Here is a 23,425-nt window from a genome sequence, read left to right on the forward strand (position 1 = left end):
AAAGTTGAATTTCCTGAATGGTCATTTAAAAATAAAATTTGAAAAATATATAGCTGTTCCTATTAAAATTGTAATTTATCATTTTGTTTTTCATCTTTTAGATAACATTATTTTTGACAAGATCTTAATAATATCTCACTATTAAAAAAAGGATCTTGAAAAATTTACATTTATATAATAATGTATACTTACCACTCAAACTGCTTTTCTCTGCTTAGTTGTGAACACCCATATTTGGGGGACTATATTAAGAAATTGAGACAGAGATACTGATACATCTCAGAAAAAAATTTATTCCCTCTTGGTTTCATCCTGATCAAGGTTATTGGAACTGACATCAGCTAGCTGGGAATGGAGATTCTGAGGTAGACAACTCAGTCACTACTCTTATTCAGCACATGAGGGTTAATATGTTTCATTTCTTTTCATCTTTGCACTCTGTATCTCTACCAACTTTGTCCTTCCTTGTCACTATACCACTTGTACAGAGAGAGTCCCCACAGCCATTCCCAGGTTAGATGGTTAGCTCAGAAGACTTAGAAGATTCAACCTATAGTCATATTTATGGCTAAGATTTATTCCATTGAAAGGATGCAAAGTAAACTCAACAAAGGGAAAAGATGCATCAGGCAAAGCTTAGAGGAAACAAATTACAAGCTTACAGGAGTTTACTCCCAGTAGAGTTGTATAAGTCATGTATGCATGCTCAGTCACTTCAGTCATGTTCAACTCTTTGTGACTCTAACGACTGTAGCCCACCAGGCTCCTTGTATAAGTCATAGTTCAGTTCAGTTCAGTTCAATTCAGTCGCTCAGTCGTGTCTGACTCTTTGCGACCTCATGAATTGCAACACGCCAGGCCTCCCTGTCCATCACCAACTGCCGGAGTTCACTCAAACTCACATCCATCGAATCGGTGATGCTATCCAGCCATCTCATCCTCTGTCGTCCCCTTTTCCTGCTGCCAATCCCTCCCAGCATCAGTCTTTTCCAGAGTCAACTCTTCGCATGAGGCGGCCAAAGTACTGGAGTTTCAGCTTTAGCATCATTCCTTCCAAAGAAATCCCAGGGCTGATTTCCTTCAGAGTGGACTGGTTGGATCTCCTTGCAGCCCAAGGGACTCTCAAGAGTCTTCTCCAACACGACAGTTCAAAAGCATCAATTCTTCAGCACTCAGCTTTCTTCACAGTCCAACTCTCACATCCATACATGACCACAGGAAAAACCATAGCCTTGACTAGATGGACCTTTGTTGGCAAAGTAATGTCTCTGCTTTTGAATATGCTATCTAGGTTGGTCATAACTTTCCTTCCAAGGAGTAAGCATCTTTTAATTTCATGGCTGCAATCTCCATCTGCAGTGATTTTGGAGCCCAGAAAAATAAAGTCACCCACTGTTTCCACTATTTCCCCATCTACGTGCCATGAAGTGATGGGACCAGATACCATGATCTTAGTTTTCTGAATGTCACTCTCCTCTTTCACTTTCATCAAGAGGCTTTTTAGTTCCTCTTCACTTTCTGCAATAAAGATGGTGTCATCTGCATATCTGAGGTTATTGATATTTCTCCCAGCAATCTTGATTGCAGCTTGTGCTTCTTCCAGCCCAGCGTTTCTCATAATGTATTCTGCATATAAGTTAAATAAGCAGGGTGACAATATACAGCCTTGACGTATTCCTTTTCCTATTTGGAACCAGTCTGTTGTTCCATGTCCAGTTCTAACTGTTGCTTCCTGACCTGCATATAGGTTTCTTAAGAGGCAGGTCAGGTCAGAATTTTCCACAGTTTATTGTGATCCACACAGTCAAAGGCTTTGGCATAGTCAATAAAGCAGAAATAGATGTTTTTCTGGAACTCTCTTGCTTTTTCCATGATCCAGCAGATGTTGGCAATTTGATCTCTGGTTCCTCTGCCTTTTCTAAAACCAGCTTGAACATCTGGAAGTTCACGGTTCACATATAAGATGCAACTAATTCCTCCTCTAATGAATTGTGACAATACTTATGAGATGTTGTCAGTCAGAGAAGTTCATTAGAGACTGAGTGACCGAAGCTATTATTGGAGACTAGTCATATAAACACTGTCTGGTACACTGGCGTGTACCAATATTCCAGACTCCCAGAAGGAAAGTATCAATAGTGGTTCAGCATAAACCATGTTATTTGTGAGAGTTGGACTATAAAGAAAGCTGAGCGCTGAAGAATTGGTGCTTTTGAACCGTGGTGTTGGTGAAGACTCTTGAGAGTCCCTTGGACTGCTGCAAGGAGACCCAACCAGTCAATCCTAAAGGAAGTCAGTCCCGAATATTCATTGGAAGGACTGATGCTAAAGCTGAAACTCCAGTACTTTGGCCACCTGATTTGATGAACTGACTCATTTGAAAAGACCCTGATGCTGGGAAAGATTGAAGGAGGGAGGAGAAGGGGACAACAGAGGATGAGATGGTTGGGTGGCATCACCGACTCGGGCATGAGTTTGAGTAAACTCCAGGAGTTGGTGATGGACAGGGAAGCCTGGTGTACTGTGGTCCATGGTGTCGTGAAGAGTCAGACACAACTGAGCAACTCAACTGAACTGAACCATTCTTGTGATTCAGGAAACAGTTTCTGTTACTGTAGTGAACTACTTACCAGTCAGGTTTCCAGGTGCCAGCTAATTGCCAGTCTTGCAAGCATACCTTAGTAACGGTAGCAGTCTTGGGCATATGTTAACTCTTTTCTGCACATCATTAAATAACTCTCATAAGCACATGGTTAATTTTGTATTTGCCCATCTTCCATCTCTGGTATGGAATTTTCTCTCAGTAAGAATTACTGCCTCCCCTCCTCACTTAAGCCCTTACTTCTGGTCAGTAGCCATTTTGAGCACCTTCCATTTATCTTCTGTCTCCCAATGTCAGTCATTATCTCCAAACTAAATTACATGTGGTTAGAACCAGCTGAACCACAGTTCTGAACCAGCCTGGAGTTTGACATCAGATACATTATGGTTGGTTTACCCAGCTTTAGTATTTAAAGTAGCCTCAACCCAAGTATACCTAATCACATATAAAACCTCTGTAAGTTATAAGAACATTCCAGCATTCTACTATAGCCCATGTATCTATCACAATAGATCTAACACTTTCCTTATAGATAGTATTAATGGCTCCTTGTATCATAGTTTTTGTTCTAACACTATATGCAACCTCTAATTGCATACATATTATAAATTATTTGTTAGGAAAGACATTGAAAACCAAGATCACCATATGTAACAGTAAGACAGAGAATTCAATTTTAAAGGAAACTGGCCAAAGTGTATTACTCAGTTCTCATAATCCACTTGTAAGAGAAACTATTCCTTAGGTCATCCACAATGACTCTAAAGTGTCAGAAGTAGAGAATAATGTAACCCAATATTTTTTAAATTACAGAGCTCAGTTTATAAGTAAGTAGTGAAATAAATATGGTGATTCTCAGGAAGCATTTTATTCAAAAATAAAATAGAGGAGGATAGCAAATATAAGAGTGTTTTGTACTCAGTATGGATAAATATTGTGAAACTTTTGTTTCAGTAGTGTGTGTGTATGTGTTTGTGTGTGTGAAAGAGAAATAGAAACAGACAAAGAGAGATAGGTCAAAATTTGTTCTTCAGTGTGAGTCATGGTCAAAAAAGTATGAAAGATGTTGGTTTAGTGTTATCCTCTAATGCTACAGATAGAGCTCTAGAGAAAGAAAATCATTCAATGATTGCATAGTACATATTATATAGCTAGTTAGTGACTATGTCTAGAGTCATTTCCTACTTTTAGGAGTAGGGCAGTTGAACACAAATGCAATTTATTTTCTTGTAACCTGGCCTTTTATATCAAGTAAAGAGAGGATGAATGCAAATCTGTTTAATATTTAAAATAATAAAGAATACATGATGTGTGTATATATACACACACAGAGAATGGAATATTATTACTCAGCCATAAAAAAAGAATGAAATAATGCCATTTACAGCAACATGGATGGACCTAGAAATTATCATAGTAAGTGAAGTAAGAGAAAGACAGGTATCATAGGATATCACTTATATATGGAATCTAAACTATATAAATGAACTTATTTAAAAAACAGAAATAGAATCATAGACATAGAAAACAAACTTATAGTTATCAAAAGGGATAGTGGGGATGAGAGAGGGAGGGAAATTAGGAGTTTGGGATTAACATATATACACTACTATATGTAAACTAGATAAACAACAATGATATAACACAGGGAACTATATTCAATATCTTGTAATAACCAATAATGGAAAAGAATCTGAAAGAATATATATAACTAGATCACTTTGCTATATACCTGAAACTAACACAACATTGTAAATTAACCACACTTCCATTTTTCCCATAGATATATATTCATATGAAAAAACAGAATAAATCCAAGCATATGTATGCATCATATACTAGATATTTGGATAGCTGATTAGAGAATGGTATACTATTCAATGTCAATCAATAAAGGAATGGTTATACTTCAATTTTAAAATGATTTTTAAAAGTATAGGAACTACAAAAAAGTAAATAAAGAATAAAATAAGATGACACATAAAGGAAAAACTGTCACCTTCCAAGTTTAGGAGCAGCAGAATTCGAATTTGGCTGAGTCAAAGAAACCTACATTAAGAAATATTAGGTCAATAAAATCAAGAACCAAACTAAAGATACTAGGAAAATAGTGAGCAAGACATATTTTAATATAATTAGACCTTCTTTCCCAATATCATCAAAACCAGTCTATATCTAAAGGAAAGTAAAACTAAGGGTTGAAGCAGCCTACCTACCCACCTCCCTCAATGTTCAGTCTATTGTAGACATGACTGTAGATGGCCTCATTACTGATAGTCAAAACCAGATAGAGAAATATATCTTGTTTTACCTTCCCTAAACTGTGAAGTTGCCTGGTATATTTTTCTGATATACCAGATAAGCTGGTATATTTTACTGATATACCAGATAAACTGTCTAATTTTTAAATTGAGTTGTAAATTCTGTTCTAGAGAATAAAAGTACTTACCATAATTAGAAATCACATATAATAATTTCCCAGATCATATTTAGAGTCAAGGGTACCCACACAAGCATTTAAGATACATACTGTTTTGAATTAACAGTATGTTTGAACTAAGCTACAGCTTAGAGCAGTGGGTTTCAAACTATTCTGTAGAATCTAGGGTTCCATGAACGTGTTCAGTGATGGTATGGGAATAGTGGAAAAGCCATGTAGGTAGGGCTTGATAATGAGCTGCACTTCTTCAGGCTAACTGGAATAACTTCAAGTCTATAGATTTTATATATGAAGTTCCTAGTGAGGTTCTATTTGGAAGATTTTTTTTGAAGAATTTTGCTACTTTAAACAGTTTCAAAATGACTCCTAGATGCTTAATTAATGCACTAGTAAAATGAATGAATGATTATAAGTTACTTGCAATTATTAAATTATTACTTCAGTATTCTAAAGCAATGACATGAAGGAGCTATGTACCTTTTAAAATCTTTAACTTTATTAGTTAGTTGGATCATTTCAGCTTTCCAGAGACTTAGTAAAAAAAAAAAAAAAAGATATCTAAAAAGAGTCCATTTCAGTTTAACATGGTGTTACAAACTTGAAAAAACTGTGGCTACAACTCTGGGTTTCTTAGGACATGAAAAAATACCTAGCTTTTAAAAAGAATAAAATCATCAACCCCCTTTGTGTAGGTAATTATTAATGTTAGATTGAGAATACTTTCACTTTTTTTTTTTGAGACTACTTTTCTTAAATTGAATGTGACAACTAAGAGATATTCATTGAACTGTGATACTTACGGACATTTTACCTCTCATCTTGATTGGTATTTTTACCTAAAAAAATAACTTAGCATAGATGATGGCTTAAAGGGGAACAAAGAAAACATTAAAATTATAAAAGCATCGAGTGTCTGGCAGCATCTGTTTGGAGTTTAATAGTGTGTTTTAATGTTACAGGTTCTCGGTTTAAGAGAATTGCTTATCCATTGGGATTGGCCACTTTGGGAGCAACTGTTTGCTACCCCGTTCAATCAGTAATAATTGCAAAGGTAAGCTCTTTTTAAGTGATAGCTTCATTTCAGTATTTGTTTAAATTCTCAGTGTGACAATATTTAAATGTCACACAGTACCTGTAACATTTAATTTTCAGGGAAATATAGTTGGTATTAACTCTGGTGGCAACTCTGGTGGCAAAATCACATTAGCATCTCAGCTTGTTAATGCCATTGTTAATTACATGATTATCACAAATAAATAGGATTAATTTGTTAAAATATAATTCAAATAAGGTGGATGAAACTGGAGCCTATTATACAGAGTGAAGTAAGCCAGAAAGAAAAACACCAATACAGTATACTAACACATATATATGTAATTTAGAAAGATGGTAATGATAACCCTGTATGTGAGACAGCAAAAGAGACACAGATGTATAGAACAGTCTTTTGGACTCTGTGGGAGAGGGAGAGGGTGGGATGATTTGGGAGAATGGCATTGAAACATGTATAATATCATATATGAAACGAATCGCCAGCCCAGGTTCAATGCATGATACTGGATGCTTGGGGCTGGTGCACTGAGACGACCCAGAGGAATGGTATGGGGAGGGAGGAGAGAGGGGGGTTCAGGATGGGGAACACGTGTATACCTGTGACGGATTCATGTTGATGTATGGCAAAACCAATACAATATTGTAAAGTAATTAACCTCCAATTAAAATAAATTTATATTAAAAAAACAATATAAATGCTGGTTTGAGGATTAATGTACAAGTGGCATTTCAGATCAGTGTGTAAAGAAAAGGTGGGCTATTCAAGAAATGTGTTGGAATAATTGACATTTCAGAAAAATACTTCGACCTTTACCAAATATCATGCAAAAATATTGCCGGTGGGATGAAGATATAATGAGAAAATATAATGCTATAAAATATTAGAAGAGCAGAAAGGTGTTTTTGTATAATCTTGAGATAGGAAAGGCCTTCTTAAAACACAGCCAGAAGCCATCAAAAAAAATTAATTATTTTGCTACATCAAAGTCATAATTTCTGTTGATCACAGTATACCATATACAAAGTTAAAAGATAAATGAAAAACTGGGAAAGTTATTTCACATATATAACACAGGACTAAATAATATCCTTCAATATATTAAAAGCTTCTATAAATCAATAGGAAAACAATGAATGCCCTCTAAGAAAATGAAGAAAGTATATGAACAAACAATCCACAAAATAAGAAACGTAAATGGCCTAATATATTAAAGATGCATTAGCAACCAAATAAATGCAAATTTAAAAGATCATTTAGATACTGGTTTTTAGCCTTTCCATTTGACAAAGATTTAAAAGATTCATAACATTGCTGCTGAGAAACTGGGTTGGAAAATAGTTATATACTCTTGATGGGAGTGTAAATTGCTACAGTACAGTGCTGAATTTCTGAAGGCAATGTGGCAATAGTATCAAAAATTAAAATGTATATCATCTTTAATGATATACCCAAGGAATTACCACAAGGGTATATGATCCCAGTTATTTGTGGAAGGGTGCTAATTACAGCATGGTTATAATTGCCCAAAGAAAAAAAAGGATGCCTATCATCAAGGGATTTGTTCAACAAATCATAATGCTCATATGCCCATCAATAGGGGATTTGTTAAATGAATTATGTGTTCATTACAGAGTACAGACTGCGCAGCTATTAGAAGCAGATCTTCTGGTATATCAACTGATATGGAAATATCTCTGTGACATGTTGTTAAGCTTTTTAAAAAATCACACCTGAAAATAATATATATCATGAGGCAAATAATTTTTTGTATAAGATATAGAAAATGAGGTTTTGTGTTATCATGATCTAGAGACTTATAGCTTTACTGTTGATTCTGACCTGGTTTTTCGTATAAAATACAAGACATAATTTTTTTTTAATATTTGTTATTTTAGCTTTTAAAAATTTATATTATTTGACTCACTTTTTGTTTTAATTAGGTAGCTGGGAAAAAGGCATATGCTACAAGCCAGCAAATGTATGAAGCAGTTAAATCACTGTGGACAAAAAACAACAAAAAACTTCCTGAACATAAAGAAAAAACTAAGGTAGAGTTTAAATGTACTAAAAATGTAGACTGTTTCGTTTAGGTGGATGTCCTAGACAGAGGTCAAGAATGGAATGGAAAGAGATGAAGGAATATACTACCTTGCATGCTATAATTTTTTAGAATATTTTATTATTTTATTAAAATGATTTACTTATGAAAGAAAAATTTTTTTGGTAAACAGCTAGGAAGTGCTGATGAAATAGAAACACCTGCAAAAACAACTCACAACCTGAAACATTCAGTGCCTTTGCCAACAGAACTCAGCTCTGAAACAAAGACCAAATCTACATCAGGTTTGTTTGGAATAATTCATTTTTAAAATTATTTTCTTAAATAACTTTATAGTATTATAATTAGTAGTTTGAATTTATTCATGTGTTTTCATAAATGTTTTGTCCTTCTCATATCGGTAGTCTGTGTATCTTTTTAGGTTATGAGGTTCTCTATCAGATAAAGGAAAATGTGTCTTTCTAGATTCTTCTAGTTTATAGGCTATAACACTATGTCACATCTACATAGAAGAAATACCAGGTTTCCATTTTTTGTTCTATCCCCATCCATCTTTGCTTCCACAGTCAGTTTTATTTAGTTTAGATACTAGGAAAACTTTCAGCATAAAATAGTAAAAATAGCACAAATTATAATACTAATATCTTTGCTAGTTGCTACAGGCAACTATGAGAGATCAAAATGTGACAGTTATACTTTCTAAACAAATACTACCATGGTTTTACTGTGATCAAAAAGAAACAGATATCATTTCAATAGTATATTCACATAAACTCACCAGTCATTGGCTTATGTAGGTTTATCTGTACTAAGTAAATGATACTATGCATCAAGTCATCTTATTACAAAGGAAATAGGACCAACTCAGAGGTAGAGAATTAGAGAATAATGAAAATATCTGCCCTTTACTGAGCAACTGCTGTGGGGCAAAGAGCTATAAATGTGTAATTCAATCCTCTCCCAAAAAGCAAAATTAAAAAAAAAACCTCTGGTGTGTATGTAATTATAATTGTTTTATGATGAATAGACTGAGATTCAAGGAGCTTAATAACTTGCCCAAAGTTATAGTTTACAAATAGAGATATGTTTATAGTCTAGATATTCTTAACACCGAAGTCCAAGTTCCTCCATTGCATATAGATTATCTAATTTAAAACAAGATTTTAGTCTCTAATTTCCTCTGAGGAGATTTTAGTCTTCTCCCCTATCACTTAATCTTTATAAAAGCTCTCACTGATTAACAAACCTGATTTGAGTTTTAATATCTTCCTGTCACTTCTCTTTTCTAATCAAGATAAGTTATACAGGTTTTAGGCTCTCTGAATAATCCACAGTTGATCATATTCCCTCAAGTATGTAATATAACTGGTCATTTCTCTAAATGTCTGTCAGCTCCAGAGATCTTTGTGGAGATGTTACAGCATATCAATGGGACCAGACCATCCCTAGCCAACTTTTATTTTGGGAGTCACAAATTTGGAAATTTGGTGACATGGACCTCTTCAAAATCTGATGAAAGTAGAATGAAATCTTTCACAGTCTCACAAGATTAATGTCCCTCTCAAATAGAGGTTGGCAAACTATGGACCTTGTGCTAAATAAATCTGGCTCACTAACTATTTTTGCACATTCCACAAGCCAAGAGTAGTTCCTATGTAATTTAAATAGTTTTTAAAAAATCCGAAGAAAATGTTTCATGACAAGTGAAAATTGTATGAAATTCAAATTTTAGTATCCATAAATAAATAGTTTTATTGGAACACAGCCACACTCATTTATGTATTGTCTGTGGCTGCCTTCACCCTAAAATGGGTGGTTGTGATGGAGACCTTATGATTTACAAAGTTTAAATGTTTACTTTGGTCCTTTGCAAATAAATTTGCTGATTCTTATTTTAGAGGGATGGGGTGTATCATACATACATGACTCATGTCCCCTCATGATATTTCCCAGATTATTATATGGGTCATGACACTAAATATCCAAAATCAAAATCCTGTAAGGCAAAACAAAATTTCATACAGTCTTTTAGTGTTAGGGAGACAGAAACTCAAGCTGTCAATCGGAAGCTAGAGAGTACCATACCTGAGGTACATAACTGCAACACAGCTCGATGCCTGATTGTAGTGAGATGGTAAGTATCAATACTTTACCCCTCCCCCAAAAAGGAAAGGAGTCCCCACCCTGGCAGATGATATCATCTGGAGCTTCTACAGTTCTTCATTACACGGTGCCCACCATACAAATAAAATTGTGTTTTAGTCACTCAGTCATGTCCACCTTCTAGAAGTGAAATGAAGTGAAGTCGCTTAGTCGTGTCCGACTCTTTGCGACCCCATGGACTGTACCCTGCCAGGCTTTTCTGTCCATGGGATTCTCCAGGCAAGAATACTGGAGTGGATTGCTGTTCCCTTCTCCAGAGGGTCTTCCACACCCAGGGATCGAACCCTGGTCTCCTGAATTGCAGGCAGATTCTTTAACATTTGAGCTACAGGGAAGTCCTACAAATAAAATATTAGTCATGCAAAAAGACAGGAAGATGTGACTAAGAAAAGAGAAAAAAATTACAGCAGACCCACAGGTGATCTAAATATTGAAGTTAGAAGAAAAACAGTTTAAAATGACTATGACTAATATATCAAGTTGAAAATATGATGAACAAAATAGATGAAAGGATGGAAAATTTCACAACCAGTTGGAATCTGTGAAAAAATCAAGTGGATATTCTAGATGTGAAAAATACAGTACCTGAAATTATCAATTTATTGGATGGGTTTGATAGCAGATTGTATATAAAAAGAGGACAGAAATAATGAACTCAAATATAGGATAAAAAAGACAAACTGAAGCGAGAGAGAAAAAAGAATGGAAAGAATAGATCAGTGTGAGAGCGCACTTTGCAATGATTAATATGTTTAAGTGTTTCAGTTACTGAGACAGCTGAATACTGAATATCATCCCGATTTTATACAGAAGAAACAAAAATGGAATCTCTAATATTCATAACTTCACTCAGTGATTTATTAGTGATCTGTCCTATTTTTGATACCTAACTTGCTTAAAATATAAATGAGATAAGGCGTGAACTAAATTATCAGTGAACAGATGGCTATTTGAGACAATAATTCATTGCCATTTAATAAACATCTTTATTCTTTACCTGTTTGCTATAACAGCAGCTACTTTTAAAGTCGACTAAAAAAGCTAAGCATAAATAGTTTTTCATTAGAGATTTAAAATATGATAAAGTACAAAGAAAAGCATTATGATGATTAAGGGAATGAGATTCAAGAAGAGTTTTATGACTGCTAATTCTTTGGGAGGACAGAGAGCCTTTTATCGAAAGGGATGAAGAAATTTCTGAGGAAAGATATAATCTTTAATTACTCAGAAAAGCATGAGACAAACCCTTTTTAAAAAGGCAGCAATCAAATGACCTAGGCTAAGTGGTTCTAAGCCAGAGGGATCCACATCACAATTTCTTGAGTTTCTTTTTTTTTTTTAATTCACTCTACATAAAAATTATAAATTAGAATTTCCAGAGGTGAGACTTCCAAGCAAGTGGATTATAGGAAAAGCTCCAAAGGAAATTCTGTATGCACATTTCTCTAGTTAATAATGACTGACAGAAGCTATGAATAAACAAAAAATCTGAAGCCTTTCAACAAATTTTGAGAGATGGGGATCTAAAGGCAACAGAGCCTTTCAAATTTAGGTGAGCTGACTATTTGACCAGATTTTGGACAAGAATATAAATTAAGAAAGTTAGTAGAAGTGTTAGAAACCTTAGTCAGTTGATGGACATTAAGCAAATCAGACACATTCAGACTTACATAAAATAAGTATTTCTCAATGCTTACTATAGTATGTCTATAGTAAGAGTTGGACTATAAAGAAAGCTGAGCACCGAAGAATTGATGCTTTTGAACTGCGTTGTTGGAGAAGACTCTTGAGAGCCCCTTGGACTGCAGGGAGATCCAACCAGTCCATCCTGAAGGAGATCAGTCCTGGATGTTCTTTGGAAGGACTTATGTTGAAGCTGAAACTCCCATACTTTGGCCATCTGATGCAAAGAGCTGACTCATTTGAAAAGACCCTGATGCTGGGAAAGATTGAGGGCAGGAGGAGGAGGGGATGACAGAGGATGAGATGGTTGGATGGCATCACCGACTCGATGGACATGGGTTTGGGTGGACTCTGGGAGTTGGTGATGGACAGGGAGGCCTGGTGTGCTGCAGTTCATGGGGTTGCGAAGAGCTGGATATGACTGAGCAACTGAACTGAACTATAGTATGTCTATTTGATAAAACTATTTCTTAGTACATTGTTCACTTGTGCTGACCAAAAGCTTCCACCAGGAAGATACATTTGGAAAAGGAACAGTCAGAAACACTGTTTCTTAACCTACTTGTACTATAGACCCCATCTCAGAATATTTTTAAATGCATAAACAAAATACACAGTAATGTATGAGCTTCCCTAGTTATATTAATCAACAATATTTAACAACATATATGATAAAAGGTATAATTTTGAAGTAGTAGTAAGTATAAATATTTAAAGATATCTGCAACTGCAGTGTGATACGAAAATATCTATGGTTTCTATCAGTGACAGAGTCTAAGGTATTGTTAAGAGTATAGTATTATGGTTTGTTGCCTGCATTCATTATTGAAGAACACATTCATTTTCATTCAGAGGTTAATGAAAACAAAGACAAATTTTCCCTATCCAAGTTCATAGATCATGTGAATTCTATAAACAGACTCCCCTCCTCCAAAGGGATTTCAGGTTAAAAGTCTTGAGGCTTCCAAGCAGGTGGATTATAGCAAAAGCTCCACAGGAAATTCTGTATGCACATTCCTCTAGTTAATAATGACTGACAGAAGCTATGAATAAGGGATTCCAGGTTAAAGGCAGAAATGTCACAAAATGTCACAAACCCATGGCTCTTCTGTAAAATAGGGATTCCAGGTTAAAAGTCTGTGGAGAACTGTATTCTTGTCATGGGTAGTGATTATTTAAGATCTGGCTATTTTTAAAATATACTTAGTGGTGCAGTTACATATAGATCTATCCTAGTTTGTAAAACAGAAACTTTCTGAAAAGGTAGACATAAAATAAATAATTGTATGTAAATCTATTTCTCACTTTTAACTAGAAATTAAATTCCTCTCTGGCAAAAAGGTTTGTCTCTCAAATGTAAAAAAAAAAAAATTATTTCAAAATGAATCAGAATTTGAAAAATATTTAAAATTTAAAAAATTGTAAAAAATATTTTTAGTGTATGTCACAAAAATAAAAATTCTTCTTACCTACTTAATGTGCACAGGGTATTATATGTACTACTTTGTATATATTATTATGTTGAATACTAACAATAATTTTGTGACTACTCTAACCCCTATTTTATAAAAGAGCCAGGGGTTTGTGACATTTTGTGACATTTCTGCCTACTCTAACCCCCATTTTACAGAAGATCCAGGGTTGTTGTATTGGGAGTCAGACAAAACTGGATTCAGTCCTGGTTCCACTACTTATCACCTGGATGACACTAGTCAAGTTTCTTAACCTCTCTACAATAAAATGTCCTTATCTGTAAAACATGGATAATATAAAAATGTCATCTGTCTCACGGTGTTATTCAGAGATAATGCATGAAAATAATGTGGCATCTTGCCTGGTATATAGTCAGCTTATCAAGATCACCATTGATCAACACTGCCAAATCCAGGTTCCATTCCCAATCTCTATCTTATGTAATCCATCAGTAACTTCTAACAGAAATGATTACTCCTTCCTCCTTGAAACAGTGGCTTTACTTGGCCTGTGGGATATCACTTACTCTTGGTTCTCTTACTTCACTGACTGGCTGTTTCTTCACAGTCTTCTCTGCCCTATTCTCCTAATATTCTTAACCTCAAAAAGTTGGAGTATCCAAAGGGCTCATTCCTTGGACTTCTTTTATGATGTTAGGATGACCTCATATGGTCCCATAGTTTTAGATGCTATTTATAGTCTAGGAACATAAAATTTATAAACCAGCCCAGCAGACTCCTGAACTTTAGATTCACTTTTCTAACTGCTTACTCAGTATTTGTATTCAGATCTTCAGTAAGATCAGTTCAGTAACTCAGTTGTGTCCGACTCATTGCAACCCCATGAACTGTAGCACGCCAGACCTCCCTGTCCATCACCAACTCCCAGAGCCTATTCAAATTCGTGTCCATCACATCAGTGATGCCATCCAAATATCTCATCCTCTGTCCTCCCCTTCTCCTCTCACCTTCAATCTTTCCCAGCATGAGAGTCTTTTCCAGTGAGTCAGTTCTTCACATCAGTTGGCCAAAGTATTGGAGTTTCAGCTTCAGCATCAGTCCTTCCAATGAATGTTCAGGACTCATTTGCTGTAGGATGGACTGATTTGATCTCTTTGCAGTCCAAGGGACTCTCAAGAGTCTTCTCCAACACCACAGTTCAAAAGCATCAATTCTTGGGTCCTCAGCATTCTTTATAGTCCAACTCTCATACCAAGAGAATATTTTATGCAAAGATAGACTCGATAAAGGGCAGAAATGGTCTGGACCTAACAGAAGCAGAAGATATTAAGAAGAGGTGGCAAGAATACACAGAAGAACTGTACAAAAAAGATTTTCATGACACAGATAATCACGATGGTGTGATCACTCACCTAGAGCCGGACGTCCTGGAATGTGAAGTCAAGTGGGCCTTAGGAAGCATCACTAAGAACAAAGCTAGTGGAGGTGATGGAATTCCAGTTGAGCTATTTCAAATCCTGAAAGATGATGCTGTGAAAGTGCTGCACTCAATAAGCCAGCAAATTTGGAAAACTCAGCAGTGGCCACAGGACTGGAAAAGTTCAGTTTTCATTCCAATTGCAAAGAAAGGCAATGCCAAACAATGCTCAAACTACCACACAATTGCATTCATCTCACACACTAGTAAGTTCAGTTCAGTTCAGTTCAGTACAGTTGAGTCGCTCAGTCGTGTCCAACTCTTTGTGACCCCATGAATCGCAGCACGCCAGGCCTCCCTGTCCATCACCGTCTCCCGGAATTCACTCAAACTCACATCCATTGAGTCTGTGATGCCATCCAGCCATCTCATCCTGGGTCGTCCCCTTCTCCTCCTGCCCCCAATCTCTCCCAGCATCAGAGTCTTTTCCAATGAGTCAACTCTTCGCATGAGGTGGCCAAAGCACTGGAGCTTCAGCTTTAGCATCATTCCTTCCAAAGAAATCCCACGGTTGATCTCCTTCAGAATGGACTGGTTGGATCTCCTTGCAGTCCAAGGGACCCTCAAGAGTCTCCTCCAACACCACAGTTCAAACGCATCAATTCTTCAGCGCTCAGCCTTCTTTACAGTCCAACTCTCACATCCATACATGACCACAGGAAAAACCATAGCCTTGACTAGACGGACCTTAGTTGGCAAAGTAATGTCTCTGCTTTTGAATATGCTGTCTAGGTTGGTCATAACTTTTCTTCCAAGGAGTAAGCCTCTTTTAATTTCATGGCTACAGTGACCATCTGCGTGATTTTGGAGCCCCCAAAAATAAAGTCTGACACTGTTTCTACTGTTTCTACTGTTTCCCCATCTATTTCCCATGAAGTGATGGGCCAGATGCCATGATCTTCGTTTTCTGAATGTTGAGCTTTAAGGCAACTTTTTCACTCTCCTCTTTCACTTTCATCAAGAGGCTTTTTGGCTCCTCTTCACTTTCTGCCATAAGGGTGGTGTCATCTGCATGTCTGAGGCTATTGATATTTCTCCCAGCAATCTTGATTCCACCTTGTGTCGCTTCCAGTCCAGCGTTTCACATGATGTACTCTGCATAGAAGTTAAATGAGCAGGGTGACAATATACAGCCTTGACGTACTCCTTTTCCTATTTGGAACCAGTCTGTTGTTCCATGTCCAGTTCTAACTGTTGCTTCCTGACTTGCATACAGATTTCTCAAGAGGCAGGATAGGTGGTCTGGTATTCCCATCTCTTTCAGAATTTTCCACAGATTATTGTAATCCACACAGTCAAAGGCTTTGGCATAGTCAAGAAAGCAGAAATAGATGTTTTTCTGGAACTCTCTTGCTTTCTCCATGATCCAGCAGATGTTGGCAATTTGATCTCTGCTTCCTCTGCCTTTTCTAAAACCAGCTTGAACATCAGGGAGTTCACAGTTCAAGTATTGCTAAAGTCTGGCTTGGAGAATTTTCAGCATTACTTTACTAGCATGTGAGATGAGTGTAATTGTGCGGTAGTTTGAGCATTCTTTGGCATTGCCTTTCTTTGGAATTGGAATGAAAACTGACCTTTTCCAGTCCTGTGGCCACTGCTGAGTTTTCCAAACTTGCTGGCTGGCAAAAGTAGGAAGTCAAGAAACACCTGGAGTAACAGGCAAATTTGGCCTTGGAATGCAGAATGAAGCAGGGCAAAGACTAATAGAGTTTTGCCAAGAAAATGCACTGGTCATAGCAAACACCTTCTTCCAACAACACAAGAGAAGACTCTACACATGGACATCACCAGATGGTCAACACCAAAATCAGACTGATTATATTCTTTGCAGCCAAAGATGGAGAAGTTCTATACAGTCAACAAAAACAAGACCAGGAGCTGACTGTGACTCAGATCATGAACTCCTTATTGCCAAATTCCGAGTCATATTGAATAAAGTAGGGAAAACTGCTAGACCGTTCAGGTATGACCTAAATCAAATCCCTTATGATTATACAGTGGAGGTGAGAAATAGATTTAAGGGTCTAGATCTGATAGATAGAGTGCCTGATGAACTATGGAATGAGGTTCGTGACATTGTACGGGAGACAGGAATCAAGACCATTCCCCTGGAAAAGAAATGCAAAAAAGCAAAATGGCTGTCTGGGGAGGCCTTACAAATAGCTGTGAAAAGGAGAGAGGTGAAAAGCAAAGGAGAAAAGGAAAGATATAAGCATCTGAATGCAGAGTTCCAAAGAATAGCAAGAAGAGATAAGAAAGCCTTCTTCAGCGATCAATGCAAAGAAATATAGGAAAACAACAGAATGGGAAAGACTAGAGATCTCTTCAAGAAAATTAGAGATACCAAGGGAACATTTCATGTAAAGATGGGCTCGATAAAGGATGGAGATGGTATGTACCTAACAGAAGCAGAAGATATTAAGAAAAGGTGGCAAGAATACATGGAAGAACTGTACAAAAAAGATCTTCACGACCCAGATAAATCATGATAATGTGATCACTAATCTGGAGCCAGACATCTTGGAATGTGAAGTCAAGTGGGCCTTAGAAAGCATCACTAGGAACAAAGCTAGTGGAGGTGATGGAATTCCAGTTGAGCTGTTTCACACACTAGTAAAGTAACAATTAAAATTTTCCAAGCCAGACTTCAGCAATATGTGAACCGTGAACTTTCAGATGTTCAAGCTGGTTTTAGAAAAAACAGAGGAATCAGAAATCAAATTGCCAACATCCGCTGGGTCATGGAAAAAGCAAGAGAGTTCCAGAAAAACATCTATTTCTGCTTTCTTGACTATGCCAAAGCCTTTGACTGTGTGGATCACAATAAACTGGAAAATTCTGAAAGAGATGGGAATACCAGACCACCTGACCTGCCTCCTGAGAAATCTGTATGCAGGTCAGGAAGCAACAGCTAGAATTGGACATGGAACAACAGACTGGTTCCAAGTAGGAAAAGGAGTACATCAAGGCTGTATATTGTCACCCTGCTTATTTAACTTATATGCAGAGTACATCATGAGAAATGCTGGGCTGGAGCAATCACAAGGTGGAATCAAGATTGCCGGGAGAAATATCAGTAACCTCACATATGCAGATGACACCACCCTTATGGCAGAAAGTGAAGAAGAGCTAAAGAGCCTCGTGACCAAAGTGAAAGAGGAGAGTGAAAAAGTTGGCTTAAAGCTCAACATTCAGAAAAGTAAGATCATGGTATCTGTTCCCATCACTTCATGGCAAATAGATGGGGAAACAGTGGAAACAGTGGTTGACTTTATTTTTCTGGGCTCCGAAATCACTGCTGATGGTCATTGCAGCCATGAAATTAAAAGATGCTTGCTCCTTGGAAGAAAAGTTATGACCAACCTAGATAGCATGTTCAAAAGCAGAGACATTACTTTGCCAACAAAGGCCCATCTAGACAAAGCTATGTTTTTTCCAGTGGTCATGTATGGATGTGAGAGTTGGACTGTGAAGAAAGCTGAGCACCAAAGAACTGATGTTTTTGAACTGTGGTGTTGGAGAAGACTCTTGAGAGTCCCTTGTACTGCAAGGAGATCCAGCCAGTCCATCCTAAAGGAGATCAGTCTTGGGTGTACGTTGGAAGGACTGATGTTGAAGCTGAAATCCCATACTTTGGCCACGTGATACAAAGAGCTGACTTATTAAAAGAGACCCTGATGCAGGGAAAGATTGAGGGCAGGAGGAGAAGGGGATGATAGAGGATGAGATATTTGAATGGGGTCACCGACTCAATGGACAAGGGTTTGGGTGGATTCTGAGAGTTGGTGATGGACAGGGAGGTCTGGAGTGCTGCAGTTCATGGGGTCAGAAAGAGTCGGACAGGACTGAGCAACTGAACTGAACTGGACTGAACTGAACTCACATCCATACATGACTACTTCAAAAACCATAGCTTTGACTAGATGGAACTTTGTTGGTTAAGTAATGTATCTGCTTTTAATATGCTTTCTGGGTTAGTCATTGCTTTTCTTCCAAGGAGCAAGCGTCTTTTAATTTCATGGCTGCAGTGATTTTGGAGCCCAAGAAAACAAAGTCTGTCTTTGTTTCCATTGTTTCCCCATCTATTTGCCATGAAGTGATGTCTAGTTAATAATTCAAATACAGCGCACCCAAAACTTAACACTTCATTTACCTTCTCCCAAACATGTTCCTGGGTCTTCCCTGGCGGCTCAGTGGTCAGGAATCTGCCTGCCAATGCAAAAGGTGCAAGTTCAATTCCTGATTTTGAGAGATGCCCTGGAGAAAGAAATGGTAACCTACTCCATTATTCTTGCCTGAGAAATTCCATGGACAGAGGGACCTGGTGGGCTACAGTCCAAGAAATTGCAGAGTCAGACACGACTGAGCGACTGAATGACAACAAAACATGTTTCTACATTTCCCCCATCTCAGTAAATATCAACTCCATTCTTTTAGTTTCTCAAATTGAAGAGTATCACTCACACAACATACTGAATCCATTTTGGAAATCCTGTCCTTAAGTTATCCAGAATTCAATATCTTTTCATCACCTCCACTGCCCTAATTACAGCCATTAGCATTTCCATCCTGGGGTACTGCAGTCTTCTATGCTATAATAGTTTCCTAACTGGTCTCCCTACTTCTGTGCTTGTTTCCCTACACTCTCTTCTACCCATAGCCAAGAGTAATCTTTTTAAAGACATAATATCATGTTATACTTCTGCTCAAAACTGTCCAGTGACTTCCCATCTCTTAGAATACAAGAGAAAAACTTTCCCATGACCTGTGTGGCCTAGTATTCCACTATTTCCTGATCATGACTTCTATCACTCTCATTGCATCCACCATCAGCATATCTTGCTAACTCTGTTCCAGCCGTATTGGCTATTTTATGGCTCCTCAGACATGCCTAAGGTCTGTTACACTTGCCACCTGCTCCTCCAGTAAGGCATTTCCCTCAAATAGCTACAGGGCTCATACCTGCACCTCCTTCAGTTCTTTGCTCAAATATATAAGGCTTTCTTTCCCTGGCCACCCTGTTTAAAATTGCAGATCACCCAATCTTTCCTTATGCCTCTTCACCCTGTTTTATTTTTCTGCATACCACCATCTGACATACCGTTTACTTAACTTATTGTCTCTTTCACCCAACTTGAATGTTAGGTCCATGTTGGTGGAGATTTTTATCTGTTTTGCTAATTGATGTGTCCCCCATATCAACACGAAGTTTGTTAAATGGATGACTAATTTTTTTCTTCATTTTAACACTTTATCAGGTGCTACACAGTTTATGCCTGACCCCAAGTTCATGGATCACGGGCAGTCTCATCCAGAAGATATAGATATGTACAGCACTAGAAGCTGAAGTAGTCTGCATAGAGAACTACAAGATGTGTGAAGTTCAAATAATGGTGAAAAAAATCATGTAATGGGTAACTGATGAATAGGGTATAAATTAAACCAAGTTTTCCCCTTACATCTTCTAATGTACAGTTTGACAAATCACATAAGTGACTAAAACACAAACTGAATACAATCCAAACAACATTAAATATTCAAAGAGGAGGCAGAGATAGAAGTATTAGGATGGATTTTGTGACTTTAAGGGTGTTTATAAAAAAAATGTGTGTGTATATAAATATATATACACATATATATTTGCTGTAGCTTTTCTTAATTAATATCAGCTAAATTAGAATGGTGTGTGGAAGGATGTGTTCCCTCCCCTCTCCTTGTTTTGCATTTCCCAGAGATGTAATAAAATATACATATTTTATGACATGGGCTTGGCTTTGTCTCTTTGTTTAATTAATGCTAACTTCTCTTAGATGTCCAAAAATAAATCTGTTTGAGAGGACCATGTGCTACATGGGACCCCTTAGTGCTGCTTAGCATTCCTTCTACTGATTCCTGTGTAGTTTCTTATTCTGGTCTCCAGGAGAGGTTTTCAGTTCAGTTCAGTCGCTCAGTTGTGTCCGACTCTTTGCAACCCCATGAATCGCAGTACACCAGGCCTCCTTGTCCATCACCAGCTTCCAGAGTTTACTCAAACTCATGTCCATCGCGTCAGTGATGCCATCCAGCCATCTCATCCTCTGTCGTCCCCTTCTCCTCCTGCCCGCAATCCCTCCCAGTATCAGGGTCTTTTCCAGTGAGTCAACTTTTTGCATGAGGTAGCCAAAGTATTGGAGATTCAGCTTTACCATCAGTCCTTCCAATGAACGCCCAGGACTGATCTCCTTTAGAATGGACTGGTTGGATCTCCTTGCAGTCCAAGGGACTCTAAACAGTCTTCTCCAACACCACAGTTCAAAAACATCATTTCTTCAGCACTCAGCTTTCTTCACAGTTCACCTCTCACATACATACATGACTACTGGAAAAACCATAGCCTTGACTAGACGGACCTTTGTTGACAAAGTAATGTCTCTGCTTTTGAATATGCTATCTAGGTTTGTCATAACTTTCCTTCCAAGGAGTAAGCGTCTTTTAATTTCATGGCTGCAGTCATCATCTTCAGTGATTTTGGAGCCCCCCAAAATATAGTCTGAGACTGTTTCCCCATCTATTTCCCATGAAGTAATGGGACCAGATGCCATGATCTTCATTTTCTGAATGTTGAGCTTTAAGCCAACTTTTTCACTCTCCTCTTTCACTTTTGTCAGAGGCTTTTTAGTTCCTCTTCACTTTCTGCCATAAGGGTGGTGTCATCTGCATATCTGAGGTTATTGATATTTCTCCCAGCAATCTTGATTCCAGCTTGTGTTTCTTCCAGCCCAGGGTTTCTCATGATGTACTCTGCATAGAAGTTAAATGAGCAGGGTGACAATATACAGCCTTGACATATTCCTTTTCCTATTTGGAACCAGTCTGTTGGTCCATGTCCAATTCTAACTGTTGCTTCTTGACCTGCATATAGGTTTCTCAGGAGGCAGGTCAGGTGGTCTGGTATTCCCATCTCTTTCAGAATTTTCCAGTTTATTGTGATCCACACAGTCAAAGGCTTTGGATAGTCAATAAAGCAGAAATAGATGTTTTTTCTGGAACTATCTTGCTTTTTTTCTTATTCTGAAGTCTCCTATACCTGCCAAAGATGACTATGTCTCCTATTACAGAGAGGAAAAAATAAGTTATTAGACATAGTCTTTCCCAACTTCTTCCCATATATCTTCAAGACTTTCTTCTTTTCAGCCATGCATCCCCCTTTTCTAAAGCTGATACTTCTATTTGTGTTCCTGATCTCCTTCCCGTCTTTTCTAGGACCATATTCCATCCTGTTTAATTTTCAGTCTTTTGTTTCTCTTTTAACTGTTTTCTTTTCCTCAGTCTCTAACAGCTTCAAATCCTCTTTATCCAAAAACAATAGTAGCAAAAACCTTTCCCTAACTCCCTCTTCCTCTTGAGCTATCTTTTCTTTCTCCTTCCTATGATTTTCAGACTTCATAAAACTGTAATTAATACCACTTTCTTAAGTCCTCAGTTTCAATTCCTCTATAACTTGCTACACCTTGGCCTCTATGATGTCTGATTCTTTGTGACCCCATAGACAGGTCTCCCTGTCCTTCACTATGTCCCGGAGTTTGCTCACATTCATGTTCATTGAGTTAGTGATGTTATCTAATAATCTCATCCTCTGTACCTACTTGAATTTTATGTAATGATTGACTCGTAACCACTCCCTCCTAAAATTCAGTCCTCCTTTTAGTGTTATCCCTGCTCCTCTTGTTACTCATTCTTCTCTTGCTTTGAACCCCTTACATGCTAAGGCTCCTCAGTCTGCATTTCTTGTCTTTTCTCATTCTGTGCTCTCTCATTTCCATTCAACCTACTTCACTGACTTCAAGCATCATTTATATGTCCGTATTATTTATATTTCCATCTTCCATATTTCTCCCCAAGTGTGTAGCTATCTTTCTACTTATTAGTCATGTCTATCTTATATCCAATATGTGCATGTGTGCTAAGTTGCTTCAGTCATATCCAACTCTTTGCGACCCTATGGACTGTAGCCCACAGGGATTCTCCAGAAACCCTGGGGTTCTCCTGGCAAGAACACTGGAGTGAGTTGCCAGGCTCTCCTCCAGGGGTTCTTCCCAAGCCAGGGATCGAACCCACGTCTCTTACTTCTCCTGCATTGCAGGCAGGTTCTCTTACCACTACCACCAACTGGAAAGCCCTGTATATCCCATAGAGATTCTCAATATCAATAGTTGTTCAGTCACTTAGTCATGTCTGACTCTTTGTGACCCCATGGACTGAAACACTCCAGGCCTTCTTGTCCTTCACTATCTCCCAGAGCCTGTTCAAACTCGTGTCCATAGAGTCAGTGATGCCATCCAGCCATCTTATACTCTGTCATCCCTTTCTCTTCCTGCCTTCAATCTTTTCCAGCATCAGCATCTTTTCTAATGAGTTGGCTATTCGCATCAGGTGGCCAAAGTATTGGAGCTTCAGAATTAATCCCTCCAATGAACATTCAGGATCGATTTCCTTTAGAATTGACTGGTTGGATCTTCTTGCAGTCCAAGGGAC

At 37.6% G+C, this 23,425-nt stretch overlaps 1 protein-coding gene across 4 annotated transcripts in view; it reads left to right on the forward strand.

Moving 5' to 3' along the window:
• APOOL (apolipoprotein O like) overlaps positions 1 to 20,674 on the forward strand; it is an 85,503-nt gene extending 64,829 nt beyond the window's left edge. For all 4 annotated transcript variants that reach the window (XM_070290349.1, XM_070290352.1, XM_070290351.1 and 1 more), the window contains 4 exons: positions 6,002 to 6,093; positions 8,037 to 8,144; positions 8,328 to 8,439; positions 20,170 to 20,674. In XM_070290349.1, the coding sequence (XP_070146450.1) occupies positions 6,002 to 6,093; positions 8,037 to 8,144; positions 8,328 to 8,439; positions 20,170 to 20,258 (401 nt within the window). In that variant the 3' untranslated portion in view covers positions 20,259 to 20,674. The remainder of the gene's footprint in view (positions 1 to 6,001; positions 6,094 to 8,036; positions 8,145 to 8,327; positions 8,440 to 20,169) is intronic.
• The last annotated feature ends 2,751 nt before the right edge of the window (positions 20,675 to 23,425 follow it).

The sequence above is a fragment of the Ovis canadensis genome, chromosome X (genome assembly GCF_042477335.2).
Source record: "Ovis canadensis isolate MfBH-ARS-UI-01 breed Bighorn chromosome X, ARS-UI_OviCan_v2, whole genome shotgun sequence".
In the NCBI taxonomy this organism is placed as follows: domain Eukaryota; kingdom Metazoa; phylum Chordata; class Mammalia; order Artiodactyla; family Bovidae; genus Ovis; species Ovis canadensis.